This window comes from Primulina tabacum, chromosome 3 (genome assembly GCF_025594145.1).
Source record: "Primulina tabacum isolate GXHZ01 chromosome 3, ASM2559414v2, whole genome shotgun sequence".
Classification (NCBI taxonomy): domain Eukaryota; kingdom Viridiplantae; phylum Streptophyta; class Magnoliopsida; order Lamiales; family Gesneriaceae; genus Primulina; species Primulina tabacum.
In genome coordinates, this window is record NC_134552.1 from 3,746,506 (window position 1) to 3,769,014 (window position 22,509).

Genomic DNA, 22,509 nt, shown 5'->3' on the forward strand with positions numbered 1-22,509 from the left:
TTTAATCTCTTATTTAAAGTCCTTACAATTATTTTATTTTCATTTCCGTGTTTGGGATCATAGAATGCCTTCCTCCTAGAGTCTAAGATATTCAGGTTTCGGTTAATAATATATATATAAAATTTGAATTAATAATGTGACAACTAATTCCGCTGTAGCAAATCGTCCATTTCTTATAGAAGATTCGGCACAGCTGCTGTGCCCCGGGTTTCGAGCCCCGGCAGCGGATAGTTTTTTCCACATTCTAAAAATAATTTATTATTGTTTTTTCTGATAAGAATCTTTTGAATATTTACTAATATTATTGTTTTTTCTGATAAGAATCTTTTGAATATTTACTAATATATATTTTTAAAACTAAAATATAAAAGCAAAAAACAAGTTTATTGCTCATGACAAAGGGCATTCAAAATTTCAAGAAAATGTACTTGTACAACTTAACAAATCGCACAAAATTAAAATTTTCAAGAAATCTACTTTCAATGGTTCATTTTGTGATAAATGTTTTCGATGTGATTCATGAAAAAATATTATTTTTATGTTAAAATTATTACATTTCATTGCAATTATGGACAACATCAACTCATCTTACGAATATAGATTAATGAAAACGTCTCCAAAAAAAAAAACTTACTTATGAATTGAGGGCACATCCCGATAGGCTAGAAATTCAACTTTGGTAAAGAGAGGTAACAGAAGAAATGTTCAATAGAAAATTAAATTTTTAAAGGATACTTTGTTATCTAATATCTATAAAAACAAATTTACTTTGCTTAGAATCCATGCAATTATTTTATTTTAATGCCTTGGGATGTAAGACGGCTTCCTCCTAGACTCTAAAAAGTAGAAAAAAAAAATGTCACCGAATGTCTAAATCAAAATAATCGTACATTATATAATCCTATTCTCTAAAATAGGGAGCATAATTTTCCAACCGGTTCGGATCCACGCGTGAGAAGCACAAAACAGGGAGAGTCATGAGAGTGTTATCGAATATGAGTTCGAGGATTTTTTTAATTCTCCGCTACAAATCGGAGCTGGTACGAAGCAGGAATGGTGATGTTATCCCCTCTTCGTATCTGTTCCGATAATTAATAAAAGTAAACCATTGATTAATTTAATGAGTATTTGAAACATAGACGTGTTAGAAATTTTTCTAAAAAATCATGTTTCTGCACGTATATAAATATTATAAACAAGTATACGGAAGCTAGATCGAGCGTTACCTCCAGCCATTGAATCATCTTTAAGTATTCTGATTTTTCTCCAATTTGAAGTCTTCTAAACACTCCAATCTCTCTATAGATGGTGTATTATTCTGTATGAGATTGTATGTTTAGGGACCTCAATCGCTGCTATTTATAGGCATCTCATACCATCAACGAGTTTATTGTGGAAGCTTGATTGTCAAAGAAGAGGACCGTGCACGTCTCAATTTTTCAAAAATTTGAGGTTGCATATGCTGTTCGTAAAAAATGGTAGGTTTCTTGGTCGTCGTCAATTCCTACACGCCACGCCTCTTTTCTTATGTATCATATTTCTTACATTCTCTCACTTGACACATATATCTCATTTACCATAGGAGAAAACAAAATATGTGAATCATGGCGACCGGTTCTCTAAAAGCGAGTATGATCTTCCATTTATCACAATGCATTATATCTCTCAAATCTGTATAACTTAATGAATAAACCTAATGTTTATTCGAGGTCCAACTTTATTGATATTTTTCTCAAGATAACTGAATATGTACATAACTGAATATGAGAAATATCATAATTGAATGCGTTTCATTATCAAAACCAAATGTATATAACATAAATTTATTATGGAATCAAATCCATCAGTAATTATCATATGATCCTTTGACATCTGAAATTTGCATTCCTTTAGGTTAAAAGATCATCAATTCAATGCTAACGCGTTCAATGACCACTTTATTAACACGTTCTCCAACGGTTTAAAATACATTTTGTCGATATACTTAATTCGGCCACCGCTTTAGTCACAAAGACCATAACTGAATTGCAGTAATATAATCTTAATGGCTTAGACATAGAGTCCATAATTCTAAGCCCATAATGAAACTCCTTAAAATACACCACACAATAGTGCTTCAATGACGAATTTTGACTCAATAATGGAAGTAGCAAATCACTTTTCAAATTGTCAATTCGTCTCACATAAGCAAGTAAAAATTTAATACCATAAAGGTATCCCAAAACATTTTGCAGCTTTTTAGTGGTCAAATACTTATATTACTCTGATAATAATTAAGCTCCCACTAACCTTCTGGTATTCAAAATGGCCCACAATATTCTCAACAAAACTTAATGAAGAGATAACATTGTAAAACCTGAAATACCACTAATGTGAGACATGTTTCAATCCATATTGTTTTCTTAATCTTGAAATATTAAATATTCATCATTACTAGAGAAGAATTCTTTATGTCGTTCGATGTTGCCTAATGAGACTTTATTTGTTTTGAAGACTCGTCTAAAAATGAATGGCAATTGAACCAACTTTCAGACTTCATTACTTTCTATTGAATTCTTTTATCATTCAATATTTTTATGGGCATTAAGAACTACAAGATCATGACCAACAATTTGTGAAATTTATATGATTGGTTTCACAATACATTTTTTAAATTTGAGGATGTTGTGAATAGCAATCAATACATATAACTTGTGTGGATGAATGAGCATCATAATGATCAATATTCTGAATTTGATCGCTCCCACTAATCAATTCATTCTTAAGAAATTTTGAATCTCTTGATTCCACAACCTCATGATTTGTGATGAACATGTATCTGTCATAATACTTTGTACCCTATATCATCTCATATTAATGTGCTCATTAAGACTGTATGAAGAATAATTTTCAATTTCACACCTTAAAATTATAAACTTCAATTTTAGAAATTAATATCAGAGTAATAGCAATATACTGCAAAATTAATGAATATATGCTCATGTTATGAATCAATAAACCATATGTCATGTTTTACCCATGTAAATCATGATCTACATATGAATCATTAACATAAAAATTGTCTGTGGACTGGATTTTTAATTCAATTAGATTCATACAATTTAATGATATAACTATTGAATTATATTCAATTCTTAATCCATGTGGATAAATTAAGAAAATAATTCAATATTGTATCCTAATTAATTATATTTAACATAACGAAATTTCTTGTGGGATAAATTTCAATGTTCAAATATAATTAATTATAATTTATATCCCTTATAACCAAATGTGATCCTGATAATTTATGTATAATTTTAATTCAATCAAAGATGCTGTGGCTACTCTTCAATTAATTAAAATCATACGAATCACTAGGATATTAAATTCTTATGCATAAAATATTTATTCTTCATAATTATTCATCTCAAAGTATTATCAAAATGATGAATAATTTTATGTAATTTATGTATGTTATAACTAAATGCGATTAAAAAATTAATGTATAATTTTAATTCAATTAAAGATGCTATAGATATTCTTTAATAAATTAAAATTACACGAATCACTAAGACATTAAATCACAAATTTTTTAAATATTTATGCTCTTAATAAATATCTTTCATGTGATCCTCAGCCCATTTAATGTATAATTTTGCATAATTATGGTGCTGTAGTTAAACTTTAATTATTTAAAATTAGACGGTTCACTAGACATAAATTTTGATTTTATAAATGTCCTTATGTGATCCTTAATCGACTTAATGTATAATTAAGGGTACTGTGGCTAACCTTAATTATTTAAAATTATACGGATCACTGGACAATTCTATTTATTTATTTATTTTTATACTTAATAAATGCCTTTAATGTGATCCAAATCTGACTTAATGTATAATTTCTCATAATTAAGGATGCTATGGCTAAACCTTAATTATTTAAAATTATACGGATCACTAGACAAAATTTTTGGCTTTACTTAAATCTTTATATAATAATATTTAGTAACACAATCAACACTTTCCAAGAGTGCTCCCAGGAAAGATAGGTAGTGCTAAATACCTAACTCCTAGTCAAAGCAACATTTCTCAGGGAGACCAGTGGCAAGTCAAGGCAGTTTAAACCGATCTATGAAGAACTTCCTCAGATCATGTTTTCTTACGTCACCTTATAATTATTATTCAACTTAATTATCCACATTTATGTGAATCTTTATAAGCCAAAATTTTTCATTAAATAACTTTATATTCACATTTTTACTTAATATGAACAAATACGTTCTCCATCAGTTTTTCTCTTCAATCAGAGTAATGATAAAGCGAGGATCACATTTACGTGAAAATGTGGGCTCCTCATCAGTTTTTCTCTTTTATCAGAGTAGTGAAAATGTGAGGATTATTTGTTCATTCGTGAATATCTGAAATATTTTATTTTATAATATTATATTCAAATCGTACTTGATATGTTCATTTCAAATTATAAACAACTTAATATAATTAATATGAACATTAATGTGAATATTGATGTACCAATTATTTTTCAATATTATATGCACTTTAAATTTCAAGAATAAATGCAAACATAATATTAAATTTGCATGTACATATCAAACACTTATCCATAATATTTGACATTATATCTAACATGAAAAAATAATTTCTAAACATGTATTAGAAATTACGTCAAACTTGAATTATTTTAATGTGTACAAATTATTTAACCAAATGCTATATGTATACCGAATTATACATATAACTTAATAACACATTAATAATTATTTATTTATTTAATTTTTATTATTTTTATTTTTATTTTAATAATAATAATAATAATAATAATAATAATAATAATAATAATAAAACATTACCGACACTTTTGATACCAAATAATTGTAAAATTGGTGAGTCCCGCATTAATTAATTGTGGGTCTCGCATTGATTAATTTAATTTTTTTAAAAAAATTTAAATTGAAAAATTACGACATGTATTTCAAAGCAGTAAAACATAATCTCAAATCAGATAATCAGGTAACCATGTATTTCAAAGCAGTAAAAACATAATCTCAAATCAGATAATCAGGTAACCATGTATTTTTTTAATACCAACTCAAATCAGATAATCAGGTAACCATGTATTTCAAAGCAGTAAAACATAATCTCATGCTAGCATACACAATGTCAATCAACATTAAAATAATTCTCATGCTAGCAATCACCTGCAAGGAAGAAAACTCAATCTACCCCGCTCATTCTCTTCTATCTCAATCTAAAGGATCCATCGCTCTGATACCACCTGTTGTGGGGACCCGGACGCTAATCATCTTCTTAATCATCTTTGGGGTTTAATTATCAATTAAGATAAACAGTGTCTAAAAATTTTTCTTTTTAAAATGTAAGTGCGGAACGTAATGGAATTTAACTAATATACATCTCAGTATAAAAGTACAATAAAGTACAATAATTATTCAAACTAGTCTAAGGTTCAATTACTAAATTTCAAGTATTAAACCAAGTCTACATCCAAGTCCGTGATCACCACTCTAATCTCGATCTCTCATCATCTTCTTGACCCTGATCCTGCCCCACCTGTTGTCATGCACACATACAAAACAAGACAACAGCCGGATAACTCCGGTGAGATATAAATATCCCAGTATAAACAATGTATACATGCAATCATATAAAACATATATAAAAGCATAAACAAACATCAAAACATGTATCTAGTCTGACTACATGAATCAATGACTTGTTATCTAATCTTATCTTATTTCTAATCTAGGGATCCCGATCTAATTAGACTTTGGTATGCTGTATCGAATGTCTACAATAGACGTCGATCTACATCTAAGCTCATCGATACACCGTAAGTCTATAGTCTTAGCAGTTCTGACAAATACTTAGACTTGGGCATGCTATATCGAATGTCTACAATAGAAGTCGATCTACATCTAAGCTCATCGATATACCACAAGTCTAGGGTCTTAGCAGTTCTGTCCAAGACTCGGCGGTTCTGTCCTAGCTAGGCTGATCTGTCCTAGACTCAAATTCTGGCTTTGCTATTATTCAATAGGCTAAACATATCAATCTGATAATCTGCAAATATCAATGCAATAAAATAAAGTATGTGATTTTGGGAAACTCAAGTCAAACCTAACTCGAGTTATGCAATCCCAAATCAACATTTATTTATACCTTTGTCTTCCCGGTCTGACGAAGACGAAGTCTTGTATTCTGATCTGTCCATACCCAATCTGGCAATGACAATCGTATAATTACAATATCAGTATATAACTCAATTCAAAACCTGTTCTGATCAATACTCAAATCAGTAGATATATCTGATCCATATCTGAACAAGGTACAATCTAATTCATATCAATGATATCATGATACAATCGAAATCATTACTGAATCTGATCAATTTAAATCAACTGATGTTTCGACGGTATAATGATACAGTCTCGATAACCCCGTCAATCTCAACATCACAGAGATACTACCAGAATTCATAATCAGTACCAATACAATTCCTAATCTCTATATCGGTACACTTAAGATCAGTAATAACTCAATTATGATATCAAATCTCAATCAATTCAACTTTGAAAATCATAACAATTCCATAATCAATCTGTTTCTTAATCTGACTTCGATTCTATGATGTCTAATATGTCAAGAACACCATATTTGAATCATATTCGATTCTGACAACATCATAATTTCAAGACATGACAAAACGTAACAAAACTTACGTCCAGTTGTAGCCTGCGTCGATAGGAACACAGTACCGAAGTCGGATTCACAATCGGACGGACGGATCGAAATATAAAGGCGTAAGGATTTCCGTAGCTTTCTCGTTTCCTTTCTTTTCTTATCTCTGATGCATAGTATATATATATACATATACGTTGCATGTGAAGAAACGTGTCTCATTTCCATGAACTTCAGTCGGCGCTCAGGCGGTCACAATATACCGCTCGGGCGCCGAACATACTGTCCGGTCCTTATCTTGCTAACCACTGGCGCTCGAGCGGTTATAAACTACCGCTCGGGCGCCACATGTTCTGTTACTGAACACTGGCGCTCGGGCGGTCATTTTCTACCGCTCGGGCGTCGGACGTTCTGTCCAAAATCTTGGCTCACAATGCAACGACGCCCGGCTTCTTCGTTCAAGTTCGTATAACCTCAATCATGTCAATTAATCACTTCTGATTTCAGTAATTAAATCTCGGACCTTACATTTCTCCCCCTCTTAGATCTGAGTTCGTCCTCGAACTCGCAAGTAATCAATTCAGATATATCAGAAGAAATGTATACAGAGTTTAAATAATAAACTCATCTCAATGAAACTGTTCTGAAATCTCAATCTCATATCAAATTCTATTGCTAAAAATAGCTCTGATAAAGTCAATCTCGCAATACTGGCTATACAACATCCGTATATACCGAACCACAGCTCATAGCAATTCATTACCATCAGCTGCTATCAAATCCGTTTATTCCATTCAAGGATATATTAAATCTTCAGCCTCGAATACCAATCGTCACCATTCGACGTTGGCATATTATGTCTGTCTGGTCTGAGCTATCTTCATTCTTTTCTGAATTAGCTATCTCTTCTTGGTCATATTTCTGACCGTATCAGATCCTATCTCAGGTATCTCCGAGATATTATTCTTGTACCAAAGGCATCTGCAGTACTCACTGTACAATATGTCGTCTGTAGCTATCCCAATACTCATCTGATGTTTTTCATTGTACCCGAAGGCACAAAGTGACAATGCTTCGTTTTTACTAGTGCTAACATTCAGCACTACGGCTCTATAAATAACTTTCCAGATCTGGATAGTATAGAAAAGAGTTTGTGGTATATTCTGCTGCAAGTACAAAATCAAGCGAAATCACAATCTAATATATTCTATTTCAACATTCTGTTCAATCTGTTCATTTCTATGACATCGATCTTTGTCATCCAGTCCTGTTTGTACGTCATCTTGTACAACTAATAGAAATAGATTGAACCATCTGTCAATCTTAATCATATCATATCACAATCTGGAAAGTATTACAGTGATCTCATTACGAAATTCATCGAAATATACTTCCCGTGTCTAGTCAGAATATACAAATTCTGTAATAAATCTTCTGATTTCTATCTTTCTGTCTTCATTTAATGGCAATTCAGACATTTCAGTACAATTTCTGCCAGCATTTCAGTATAATTCTATCATAACTGATTTAATCTGTCTATATCAAAACTGTCTGTTCGAATTATCATACACTTTCTGTTACCTGAACGAATACTGAATCCATTTCTGCGCGCTTCTGACCCTATCTGTCGTTTCAGATTCGAACTATTTGGTACAAAAAAATCAGTTAATAATATAAATTAAAGAAAAATACCTACCTGGTATTCGGTTCTGATTATCGATATCAAATTATGTTGTACAAGTCTGAAACATGTGACATCACAAGATAATCATTCTTATACAGTAAGAATCACATATCTGTTACTCTGATGGATGTTCTGCTCTGATTATCAAAATTAAGTTATGAACATTCTGGTTATATTTCTGATTTACTGAAATTCTCGGATTCAACTCTGATTCGGATTGAACTGTATATAATTTCAACGGTTCACAATAATCTGTATTACACACTGACTCAAAATAACGGTACTATCAAATCAGATTCACAATATCAATAATCTATACTGATCTAGTGAGTTCGGTAAACTCATAAAATGGCAATTTCTGGCAATATTGTCAATTCTGACTAATCAATCATGTCTTCATGTTGTTCTGATCAACTGCTATATCTTATCTGCAAATCTAAATGCCCCAAACAATACAAGCTATCTCAAATACTGTTTTAGAACAACAATAATACTCAAGCAGATACAACAGAACAATCGTATAAGATAATCTGTCAATTCAGACCAAAAATAAATTTCTGACCAGTCTGATATTTCTGAAATTTCTGATCTTTCTAATGTCGGTATCGTTATCATTCACTGATCATGATCTCGACTATGTCAAAATCAATCGGTATACTAACTTCAGATATCGCATACTCTGAATACAATATGTTTCAAGCAAGATTCATATCTGAATAATTTCTGTATACAATAATCATAGCTCTCAACGTATTCAATACAATCTTCAAATATTCTATTCAATCAATCAGATGCTGCAAATATATCAAAATATCATAGATACAACGAGCATGAAATCATCAGAATATCTCTGAACATACTGAAACATGCCAAGGAGAAACACTAAATCAGATGTAACTCCTGATCGGTACTCTTCTACTGATCTTTCAATTCTTTCAATTCATTCTGTATCATTCTGTACATTCAATATCATTCTGTTCTGAATTCTAAAGGACAACCAGTACCTGATCTCAATTCAATTCTGGAATCTATCTTTCTGATATAAAGCAAATATGAAATCTTATTTGGGCAAACATCAGCCAACTCATACATCATTGGCAAATCTGCCAATGCTAGACTCGATTTCAGTATGTTTACTGAATACATAAGGATACCATCTGTTCCTTTCTGTATCGATCGAGTCATAGACCACACGCAGATATCAAAGGAATTCTAAATCTAGAATCCTTACCGTGAAATCTTTACTCATCAGCCTGGTCTGAATCTTATACTCTCCTGAAAGGAATCTATACTAGTTTTGTACTTTTTCAGCATATTAGTGTCAATAATGCAATCAAATCAGAAAACACAAGTACATCATAAGCTAACTCGGTCTCATTCTCATCTTACTGTAGTATACAATATTTCACAGAAATCTCTGATATCAGTTTTTCTTTCCCAGAAGGTACAAAAATTAATACTACAGCAATACAAACCCTACAGATACCATATATATCAATGCAACTCAGTCAAAGATAATCATAGGAAATGCATCAGTATATATCAATACATATGCAATATAATCATAAAGTAACAGTACCTGCCACTATATCATCAAGTGTCTCTTGGGTCTGTTCCTCGGTCACTACCACCAGATGGTCCTGGTCCCTGAAATCTTCGGGAATCTCTCTGGGGACAAACTCTAGCGAAGTGTCCCGGCTGTCGGTAGATACGACAACTACCAGTCACTCCCTGGCATTGCTCTGTGGAATGTTTCCCTCCGCAAATCCTGCATGGACTCCAGTATAACTTGGGCTGGAACCACTGGAGCTAGTTGAACCGCTCAGTCCGCTCCCTAACTTCTTAAATGGCTTCTTTCGAGCTTTCAGCAAATCTTGCTTTCCACTCGTGCTGCCGCGATCAAATCGGAGAGGGGATTGCTGGGTCTGGGGTTGCATCGCACACACCCCTTTTAGTTGTCTAATCAGACTCGCCTCCACTATCTTCACTTTACTCAAGGCATCAGCAAAATGATAAGGTCGCTGCATATTCATCAATGCAACTATCTCCGAGTTCAATCCTCTGATGAACTGATCCGCCACAGCTTCATCATTTCCAATTACATGAGGAGCAAATCGCAGTAGAGTAGAGAATTTAGCAACATATCCTTCAATATTCAGTTGACATTGTCTCAAATTCTCAAACTCTGCTTTCTTGTCCTCCCGGTACGAAACTGAGAAAAATCTTCGATAAAATTCAGTTCTGAATATTTCCCACGAAATCACTGTACCTCTCTGTTCTAACATTCTTTTACTTGTAATCCACCAACTCCTGGCAGTCTCTCGTAACTGGTGGAATATCAGTTTAATTCTATGCTCATCTGAATAATCAAGTAAATTAAACAGTATTTCTATGTCATCAAACCAGTTCTCACAATATTCAGACGTCTCGGTACCACTCAGAATCGGCGGCTGAAATACTTGAAATTCTTTCAACTGTATTTCTATCTGAGTTTCTGATACATCTATCTGTTCAGTCGAAGTACTACCCCTTTCTGGAATTCTCCGTGGAGGTATATCTGCTTATCAAAACATTAGTACTCAAATACTACAAATCTGTTCCGATCTTTCTCTGATCATTTTACTGCTGATCATGAATCAGATCTGATTTATACTCAATAGTACATAATACCAACTCAAATCAGATAATCAGGTAACCATGTATTTCAAAGCAGTAAAACATAATCTCATGCTAGCATACACAATGTCAATCAACATTAAAATAATTCTCATGCTAGCAATCACCTGCAAGGAAGAAAACTCAATCTACCCCGCTCATTCTCTTCTATCTCAATCTAAAGGATCCATCGCTCTGATACCACCTGTTGTGGGGACCCGGACGCTAATCATCTTCTTAATCATCTTTGGGGTTTAATTATCAATTAAGATAAACAGGGTCTAAAAATTTTTCTTTTTAAAATGTAAGTGCGGAACGTAATGGAATTTAACTAATATACATCTCAGTATAAAAGTACAATAAAGTACAATAATTATTCAAACTAGTCTAAGGTTCAATTACTAAATTTCAAGTATTAAACCAAGTCTACATCCAAGTCCGTGATCACCACTATAATCTCGATCTCTCATCATCTTCTTGACCCTGATCCTGCCCCCACCTGTTGTCATGCACACATACAAAACAAGACAACAGCCGGATAACTCCGGTGAGATATAAATATCCCAGTATAAACAATGTATACATGCAATCATATAAAACATATATAAAAGCATAAACAAACATCAAAACATGTATCTAGTCTGACTACATGAATCAATGACTTGTTATCTAATCTTATCTTATTTCTAATCTAGGGATCCCGATCTAATTAGACTTTGGTATGCTGTATCGAATGTCTACAATAGACGTCGATCTACATCTAAGCTCATCGATACACCGTAAGTCTAGAGTCTTAGCAGTTCTGACAAATACTTAGACTTGGGCATGCTATATCGAATGTCTACAATAGAAGTCGATCTACATCTAAGCTCATCGATATACCACAAGTCTAGGGTCTTAGCAGTTCTGTCCAAGACTCGGCGGTTCTGCCCTAGCTAGGCTGATCTGTCCTAGACTCAAATTCTGGCTTTGCTATTATTCAATAGGCTAAACATATCAATCTGATAATCTGCAAATATCAATGCAATAAAATAAAGTATGTGATTTTGGGAAACTCAAGTCAAACCTAACTCGAGTTATGCAATCCCAAATCAACATTTATTTATACCTTTGTCTTCCCGGTCTGACGAAGACGAAGTCTTGTATTCTGATCTGTCCATACCCAATCTGGCAATGACAATCGTATAATTACAATATCAGTATATAACTCAATTCAAAACCTGTTCTGATCAATACTCAAATCAGTAGATATATCTGATTCATATCTGAACAAGGTACAATCTAATTCATATCAATGATATCATGATACAATCGAAATCATTACTGAATCTGATCAATTTAAATCAACTGATGTTTCGACGGCATAATGATACAGTCTCGATAACCCCGTCAATCTCAACATCACAGAGATACTACCAGAATTCATAATCAGCACCAATACAATTCCTAATCTCTATATCGGTACACTTAAGATCAGTAATAACTCAATTATGATATCAAATCTCAATCAATTCAACTCTGAAAATCATAACAATTCCATAATCAATCTGTTTCTTAATCTGACTTCGATTCTATGATGTCTAATATGTCAAGAACACCATATTTGAATCATATTCGATTCTGACAACATCATAATTTCAAGACATGACAAAACGTAACAAAACTTACGTCCAGTTGTAGCCTGCGTCGATAGGAACACAGTACCGAAGTCGGATTCACAATCGGACGGACGGATCGAAATATAAAGGCGTAAGGATTTCCGTAGCTTTCTCGTTTCCTTTCTTTTCTTATCTCTGATGCATAGTATATATATATACATATACGTTGCATGTGAAGAAACGTGTCCCATTTCCATGAACTTCAGTCGGCGCTCAGGCGGTCACAATATACCGCTCGGGCGCCGAACATACTGTCCGGTCCTTATCTTGCTAACCACTGGCGCTCGAGCGGTTATAAACTACCGCTCGGGCGCCACATGTTCTGTTACTGAACACTGGCGCTCGGGCGGTCATTTTCTACCGCTCGGGCGTCGGACGTTCTGTCCAAAATCTTGGCTCACAATGCAACGACGCCCGGCTTCTTCGTTCAAGTTCGTATAACCTCAATCATGTCAATTAATCACTTCAGATTTCAGTAATTAAATCTCGGGCCTTACAATTAAGGCAATCAAATTCATCACATTTGCCCGACACATGCAATCAAGGCAATTATTATTTTAATTTTTTTTAAAAAAATATTTAAATAATATCAACTTTGAACCATTCAATTTGAATCCATAACGACAATTGCATTCAATTTCAATTCATGCATTGCACATATCTATAATTGAATGCATGGTTTTTCGTTTTTTCTTCATGTAAGTGTTCTTCTGCAAGTTTTCCTTCCGAAAGATTTCTCTCCAAAAAATTTTCTCATTTCATATAAAATTCAAGAATAAATTATCATCTTCAAGACTTCAAGGAAGAATTCCAAAGTGCAAACAAAAAGAAAATTCTCTGAACAAATTTCTAGGTAAATTTCTTAATTTATGATATCCAAACTTCAATTTTTATTTTATTTTTACGTAAACTTTATGATATCCAAACTTCAATTCCTTAAAGTTTATGATATCAGATCTTCAGAAAACAAAATATTTTCAAGGCAAAGGTATCACGGCTCTGATACCAAATGTTAGAAATTTTTCTAAAAAATCATGTTTCTGAACGTTTATAAATATGATAAACAAATATGCGGAAGCTAGATCGAGCGTTACCTCCAGTCATTGAATCATCTTTAAGTATTCTGATTTTTCTCCAATTTGAAGCCTTCTAAACACTCTAATCTCTCTATAGATAGTGTATTATTCTGTGTGAGATTGTATGTTTAGGGACCTCAATCGCTGTTATTTATAGGCATCTCATATCATCAACGAGTTTATTGTGGGAGCTTGATTGTCAAAGAAGAGGTGCGTGCACGTCTCAATTTTTTAAAAATCTCAAACTAAATTATTTGGATAATTTCCCGAGTATGTTTACAATCATCAACAACAAATGTGCATATTTTTGTCTATATCCAAGAAAATTTAAAAAATCATTAATTGAAAATAATTTAGATAAGGTCGAAATGAAGAACATAATATAATATATTAACACACAAGACAACATAACTACATCAGAGAAAATTAACCCACCCAAAGATTTATGACACTTGTTTAGCCTCTATCTCTTGTAGAAAGCTCCATCTTTAGTCCATATTTCATGTACATAGTAAGTGCCAGTTTCGGCTCCACGGGATGATCTTTGATGACGGTCATCCGATACCGGTACAAGATAGAGGCCGCCAGGAACCTCATCTGATAATAAGCAAAATCTTTGCCTAAACAGAGTCGAGGGCCACCGTTGAATGCCGTGAACTTGTAGGCCGATTCGCTCATGTATCGTCCGTTTCTCAGCCATCTCTCTGGTTTGAACTCTTTGCAATCTTTGCCCCATACGCTTTCCATTCGACCCATTGCATATATCGCATACACTACTTTTGTTCCCTTCTTGAGTACAGTTCCATCCGGGAATTTGTCATCTTCCACCACCTATTTTTATTGAACATAAACAATCATATCAATCTTCAAATTTTCTCCACGTAATTTGGATATAATATATTCCAAGTTAATTAATTACCTCCTTGTGGTCGACTGGGACTGATGGGTACAACCTGAGAGCCTCCGACAGAGCCGCCTGCAAATACTCCATCTTCTTCACTTCTTCCGCGCTGAACACAACATCTCCGTTGCAACTCAGCCCCTCTCTTTTGCTCAAAATCCCACTAATCTCCTCCATTATCCTATGCTCCACCTCCCTATGCCCATCCAAAAGCCAGAAAAACCAGCTCAATGCAACAGACGATGTGTCCCTTCCCGCCAGTATGAAGTTCACACAAATATCCCTCAAGAATCTATCAGAATATGGCCTGCCATCTTCATCTTTCAGCCCCATGAACACCGAAAGCAGATCCGATCTTTGCCCGTCGTCGTCGTTCTTGTCCAGTTCTTGTCTCCTACCTCGGATCACCTCCTCGGCGAAATCATCCACTCCTTTTATCGACTCCATCAATGTCCCTTCACTTCCCAGCTCAAGAAACCTCATCGCCTTCCATACAAAAGTAGGCGTCATAAATCTTAACACGGTTGCTTCTGTCGCGGCCTCGAATGCTCGAGCAAATGGGATATCGGGCAGGCCGAGGCTTAAGCACCCTGGATCCACCCCAAAAGCGATCATACACACGTTGTCGAACGTTAGCCTGAGTAGTACATCTTGTAAGTCAATCCAGGAGTTTCGCTTCAAAGAATCATCTAAAACGGGGATCAATCTGTCGTGCACCAATTCGATCAGGGAATCAGTAGTCATCCTCCTAAACTTTGCGGAATGAAACTCAAGACTCGCGGTCTTCCTCTGCCTCTGCCAAACAACATCATCCGCGTTGAATATGCCGTCGCCTAGCAAGTCCCTCACCGTGTTCCTGAAGTAGCCTCCTTTAGGAAAATTCGTAAAATTCGTCTTGAGGAGATACTCCACGTTCCGAGGATCCGAGGTAACGACACAATTGAGATTGGTAAACCAGGGGCCTTTAAAGGTAAAGGTCCCATTTTGGGTATCCAATATCCCAGAAATCCACTCATACATGTTTCCACGGACACCGGCGATAAGAGAAGGCAGCATCCCTACGAAAGGCCAATTGGGGAGGCCTTGATGTCTCTTCTTCCTCAAGCAGTGTATTGTTAGAAACACAAGAAAAGCCAAGAAAATCTCAACCATTTGAATATCAGAAAAGAACCAGAATAAACCATAATAATTCGCTGCATAATTAGGCACAGAATGACTACTAACATTAGCAGAAGCATTCATCATTTTGGTATGAATTCAAGAAATGGAATTATGGTGGCAGAATAGTGAGTGGGTCATGCATGTCATGTGTGTTAATAAGGGCTTGCATGAGTTTGATTTGGTGAGCTGAAAATGCAGCCAACTTTGTAATGTATATATTCTATGCACAAGTGTGCGTCAAGAAGAAGAATTTGGATTGGTCCTTAATTCTTGGCACATAGTTTATGGAAGATTGAGGAAAATTTATGAATTACATTCCTTTAATTAATCGATTGAGTATGGGATTAAAGCAAGTTAATTAATAGTTTATTGGTAGATAGTATTTGGTTTGACTAATTTTAGGGGGAAGATGAGGGAGTTGGTGGCCTAAGATTACGACAACGAGAAATTATAACACGTTTCCTTGAGATGGTTTAGCTACAAATAAAGAATTCCAGTCCGATGTTGATTTAACCTTAACACAAGCACACAATTTGTTAATCCCATTCAGTTGCTTGCTGCGCAATCATTCTCCTTGTTTTTGTTACTTTTGAGAGGTGGTGTTGTCAGAGTAGATGTCATGTAAATCAATTGTTGGCTAATGAATTTAAACCTACGCTACGCTTTGGACACTAAAAAACCGATTTACAACATGAGTTTGTTAAAATTAGGTCTCAAACACAAACTAGTCCTACTAGATAGATTATAAGTCGGCCGCATAATCATTCTTCTCGCGAAAATAAATTGAAATTTCATGTATAACTTTTTTCTTTGAATTAACGTTTCACACACAAAATTTCATTATCAAGTAAACTCGTCTCCGACTTTCGACGATCCACCTCGACTCATGCCTTGCATCTTTTCCGGATTAGCTTGCATATTATTTTCAAGCTGATAATGTATATTGGAATAGAATACAATGAAATTATTGATTAAAATTAGTATGGTGCTGGTGGGAGTGCTTTGCCAGCCAAGAAATGTTTGAGCATTTGAAACGATTGCTTGGGCTTGAAGGAGGGGACCTGGTGCCCTGCTCCTCTTACTGTTACAAACATCAACCCTTTGTACTCCACAGTCCACCCCCCAACCTACATTATAGCATATTAAAATCATTAAATTTATTATTTTAAAAACCGAAAAATATAATTTTATATTAAAAAAAATACCTGGTGCTTGTCAGTGTACCAAGGAGACCAGTCCCGAGTGATTTCCAATCCCAACTTCTTTAAAGTGTATCTTGTTGATGTCACTGGAATCCTCCCATCAGTATCTCCACTGATTACCAATCAAGTTATCAATCAGTCCCAGGGAAGCAGTCAGGGGACGAAAAATATATAAAATTTTAGGAATGTAAGAACAAATTTTAGAGTCATTAAAAAAAATTGAGGGGGAGATTCGAATCCGAAAAACACAAATCCTTCTCCTGGAAGATACTTTCCTATCGAACCTTGGATACCTGTTTCTTTTTACCATTTTGTTGCTTTTTACACTATTTTCCTCTGTTAGTGTTCCATTTGAGGTTTCTGTGTTGAATTCCTTTGTGTGCTTTGTTCCATTTCCAACCTAACCATGAAGTAATTTATGTCTTCTCCTGCAACTTGTAGATGACTTTTTTGGTACAATATGCATGCAGCTGTTGCTCTCTCCTACTCCTACTAGCTACGCTAGTTTGTTTGATTAACGAGCAACTCTTAACTGAACACAAAGTTCTTGATCAGGAGTGGCCTCAAACAATTTACTGGCATGTATTTGCCGGAAGCAAATGGTTATTATGGATTGGATTGGTTGGATTTCTTCTCTAGCTCGATAAAATTTATTCTTTGGCATGTGATAAATAAGAAATCATTGGAAGCAGGCTTCTGTGATAGTTCATATTTTATTAACTCGATTAAAATCGATGAGTTTCGTTCAGCGCATGTACTCAAAGCTTTTATTTCAATAATTATCAAGAAATTACTCTTCCTTGTAACATGCTGACTACTGACAAATCTTTGGACATTTCTGTTGAGACAAGAAGCTGAATTTTCCATTCAATGCATCTAGTATATACTAATTTGTCACTAGTCTACTGATCATATGGTAAGAGATAACGAAACGGATTTATATACCTGTACACCCAAACTCGCAGACTAGCATCAGCCAATTTTCGAATGATCGGGAGTATAGACGACGGTGCATCGCTCCAGGACGTGATGGTGTCGCTGCATTAGCATAAATTCATTCAATCAAACTCGAAACCAAAGCTAAAAAAGAAAATTCTATTTTTGATATCGCACGTTCATACCTACAATGAGTCCATGCATAGGGAATTTTTGTGACATTGGCATGAAGGGTTCTTTGAACATCAGCCTTATTTAGATATTTTTCAGTGTAATCTGAATCACATGGATCATAACCTGCAGATACTCTCCTCCCCTGAAAACCCCCGATAATATTAAACTTAGGATAAACATTATTTTAAATATAATGCATGATACATGATACCGACATGGTTAAAGGTTGATAAGAGGCGATGACCAAAGGGTATAGCTGGTGATCTACTAGCAGCACTGGTATTGGAGTGAACACAGTTTGGAGTGTATAAACTGTACATGTCTATGATTTTATACACCTCGAAGTATTTATCCACCGCGTGGTTGCACCCTTCAGATTGATTCTTTCGAGTAAAGTTGCATTCGACATTGATCCGATGGTATAAACTGTCGGATATTACAGCATGGTGCCATGCATAGTCTACCAATCCCTTCTGGTCTGTTTCATCATCCAATACAGGATTCCCTATCTGCACATCATTCTAATTTTATTCATCATCATCATATTGTTCCATTTGTTCTGTATATATATCTTCCCTAAAAATATAGAATTATAGGAAATATAAACTATCCAAACGACACGACACGATTATTCGAAGGATCTCATACACATCGATCATAGCGTACCAGAATTCCCTTGAGATTAATATATAAGTCGTCTCTCTTGCCCAATTTTCTATTCCTGTCGAGGATAAACTCTGCAAGCTGGGGTACATAGTGTCCTATATAAAATACATTACAATATTAAATGGATTAAATAGTTTAACATGAATAACCCGATAATCAATAATAAATCAACTAATTAATTACTCCAGTGAAGAGAAATAAAAATAAATAAATATTGATAGACGACCTACCTGCATAGCTCTCCCCAGAAATGTAAAAGTCCTGATTTTTATATTGTGGGAATCTTCTGAACCAATTGACCAAGAAGATGTATGAATCCAAGGCTGATCCATCATCAATTATTCATGCATGGTTAAACCATATATATCATTAATGAAGCAACACACGAACGTACATGCGCGCACGCACATATATAATAATAATAATAATAAATTTAAATACAACCTGTGATATTGTCACCCAGCTGTTTAATATCAGCGGAGGTGTTTGTGTATGAGAATCCAACGCCAACAGGAGATTCGACAAACAATAAGTTGGCAGCTGCATTTCACATTAGGATCCCACCAATTATATAATATATGAAAATTTTGCAATATTATCGATAATTTTTAAACATAGAAATGCATGTGAAGAGTACCTTTATTCCATGTGTTTTTGTTAAACTTGAGCTCTGGTTGACCTTTCTGTGAAAGGAAAGGCCCCAACTCCTCCAATGCACCATAGCCTATTGATGAACATCCAGGACCTGCATGCAGCCAAACCCTACGGTCGATCGGCTAGAAATTCATTGTGGCAAGGGGAACCAGATGGTATCGATGATAGGGGCGCACTCGGAGTCGTACCCACCTCCGGTCGGCAGTCATTTAAATTCAGACGGAGATGGTTTTTTCAGATCATACATATGGAATCATATATCATTCCACCATATATGTCTTATAGCAATTGCCTCTTGTTATTTTATTATTAACACAGTGTTTGCAAATACTTAAAAAGGAGTGATCGAAAACCAAAAAACAATCAAGGCTGAGAATAACAAAAATTATTTTCAAAATTTTTAGAGTAGGTCTCTTGTTGAGACGATCTCACGAATCTTTATCCGTGAGACGGGTCAACCCTACCGATATTCATAATAAAAAGTAATACTCTTAGCATAAAAAGTATTACTTTTCATGGATGACCCAAATAAGAGACCCGTCTCACAAAATACGACCCGTGAGACCGTCTCACACGAGTTTTTGCCAAATTTTTACTAGCAGAAGAACATAAAACCAATCTTATTCGTGGAACATAAAATCATTTTTCCTTCGATAATTTACCAAATAAATATTAAAAGATAAAAAAAAGGGAAACTTGGATTTTTCTCCTGTGTATAGTTGCTTATTTGTGTTAAATTTTAGTCTTAATCCATATTTTTTTCAATTTTATGCAAATATAGTATTTTTTTATTAGATTACTGATCCGAAACTATACACATAAGAAAAAGAACTAAAATCGCGAAAAATAAAGATAATAAATTAAGTCAAAAATTTTATAATATTGAAAATAAAAAATATAAAAAAGACACACATGTAAGATAAAAAATACAAATATATATAATAATAATAGTAATAATAATAATAACATACATATATTGCCTCTTTTGTTTGGGAGTGTGGTAATTTTCCTTTTTAGTTGATTGATCTTGTAATTAAAGACATTTTCCGTTTTAATAAATTACAAGAGTTTTCACCATAAAAAAAAAAATAATAAAAACATATTGATAAAATTGTTTGTATTTAGACCGTTGACTATTCTAGTCTAATGGACGCCATAGAAAAAAGAAGATATTTTCATAAAAGCCAAAAAAATAAATAAATGCAGGGCCCAAAGCTAGACAGTGAAATTTTATGCCTCACTGAAAATAACATTTCGTTTTTTTTTTAATTTAAATATTTAATTATGATTTTTATTTTATTTAATTTTTCTTCTTTCAGTATTCATCGTGCTTCGTCATAATTTGATTTCCAAAATCGCGCAGGCAACGAATGATAAATGTTGGTCAAAAATAGAATATATTGGTAAATAATATATATAATATAAATGAATTAAGAAATAACAGCTATATACCAACTTATAATTATTAGTTGGTGACGATAAGATTTTCAATTCATTAAAATCAATTTCAAAACCTCGATTTATTTATTTTATTATTATACGACGTTTTTACATGAGATCGAACTCAGGACAAAAACTTGTGTGAGACGATCTCACGGGTCGTATTTTGTGAGACAGATTTCCTATTTGGATCATTTATGAAAAAATATTACTTTTTATACTAAGAGTATTATTTTTTATTGTGAATATCGATAGGATTGAACCGTCTCACATATAAAGATTTGCGAGACCGTCTTATGAAAAAACCTACTCCGAACTCAGATATCTCCAAAAGATAGATTATGACATGCATCACAAGTGAGGTTTGAAAATGGAGAATGTCTATTTAAAAAAAATGATAAAAGAAAAAATTGTTGTAAAATTAATTATTAGAAATTACTAAAAAAAGAGTTATCGTAAATTAAAATGGATGAAAAAAAATTAAAAAAATAAAAATAAAAAATAAAAATAATAATAATAATTTACAACGTGGATAAAAAAGCTGACCTCCATTGAGCCACAAGAGCAGAGGTTTCTTGTGAGGAAGCTTTGTGGCCTCAAAGAACCAATAGAACAACGCCCTGCCATGAGATTGGTTCACATTCACATACCCAGAATATTGCCTGAAACTCACTGTCGGCTGCCCCGGCAGCGCCACCACCCTGTCGGCTTCTTGTTCCGCCAACCCTCCGCCGCCTACGGTGGTGGTGGTGGTTCCAGCTGTCGGCTCAATTCCCGCCGCCAGTCCCAAGCCCAGCACCACCATTATTAACACATTAACAGCATAATTACCATGCCTACTGCTGCTATATCTGTACATGCTCGATTGTGATTATTTTCAAAATGGATTTTCTGATAAATCTTGGCTTTGTGGATCAATAATGGAATAGTAATATTATCCTTTCTATTATCTCTGTATATATATATATATATATATATATATATATATATATACGGAGAGAAGCGATCATTGGAGGTGATATATGAGGGGTATAGATGTAAATCGAATCTTATTTATTTATTATTTACAATAAATATTACAAGAAACTAGGTTTTTTTTAAGAAAATATTATTAAAAATTATTGTTATGATTTCTTTTAAAAATTAAAAATAAAAAACATAAATAATCCATTTATTCAAAATTAGTTACATAAGACAGACCGGAGAGATCGTCTTTATTTATTGGTGTTTCCAACCAAACAAAAAGACTATCATAAAAACGAGAATACTTAGCTAACACATGAGTAATCTCATTTGTTTGTCTACAAACAAGATGAACCGATAAAATTTAAGTTTACAGATAATGTTTCTCGACATTATCCGATAATGTCTCCAAACTCTCCTTTCCAGATTGGAAGACTAGGTGTATGTCGATTTCTAAAATGACAAATATATGTTATGTATCGATGACTGGGTTTCAAGCAAGTTTAAAGCTATTCTTTCTTTCATGTATCATTGTCCTTTCGTCAAAGCGCCATAATATATTTTCTTATATCATTGTCCTTTCGTCAAAGCGCCTTAATATATTTTATATATTACACTAATAAATTAATAATATTAATTCTATT

At 33.9% G+C, this 22,509-nt stretch overlaps 2 protein-coding genes across 2 annotated transcripts; both read right to left on the bottom strand.

Annotated features, from left to right (window-relative positions):
* Positions 1-14,091: 14,091 nt before the first annotated feature.
* LOC142539398 (cytochrome P450 86B1-like) lies at positions 14,092-16,125 on the bottom strand. The gene is made up of 2 exons (XM_075644832.1): positions 14,688-16,125; positions 14,092-14,599 (listed from the first exon to the last, which is right to left on the bottom strand). The coding sequence occupies exons 1-2, from the start codon at positions 15,912-15,914 to the stop codon at positions 14,225-14,227; spliced, it is 1,602 nt and encodes a 533-aa protein (XP_075500947.1). The 5' UTR covers positions 15,915-16,125; the 3' UTR covers positions 14,092-14,224.
* A 469-nt stretch (positions 16,126-16,594) lies between these two features.
* Positions 16,595-21,855, bottom strand: LOC142539399 (serine carboxypeptidase-like 34). Its single transcript, XM_075644833.1, has 10 exons — positions 21,449-21,855; positions 19,446-19,553; positions 19,253-19,348; positions 19,039-19,131; positions 18,809-18,903; positions 18,358-18,651; positions 18,154-18,284; positions 17,978-18,070; positions 17,036-17,144; positions 16,595-16,957 (listed from the first exon to the last, which is right to left on the bottom strand). The coding sequence occupies exons 1-10, from the start codon at positions 21,759-21,761 to the stop codon at positions 16,808-16,810; spliced, it is 1,482 nt and encodes a 493-aa protein (XP_075500948.1). The 5' UTR covers positions 21,762-21,855; the 3' UTR covers positions 16,595-16,807.
* Positions 21,856-22,509: the final 654 nt, after the last annotated feature.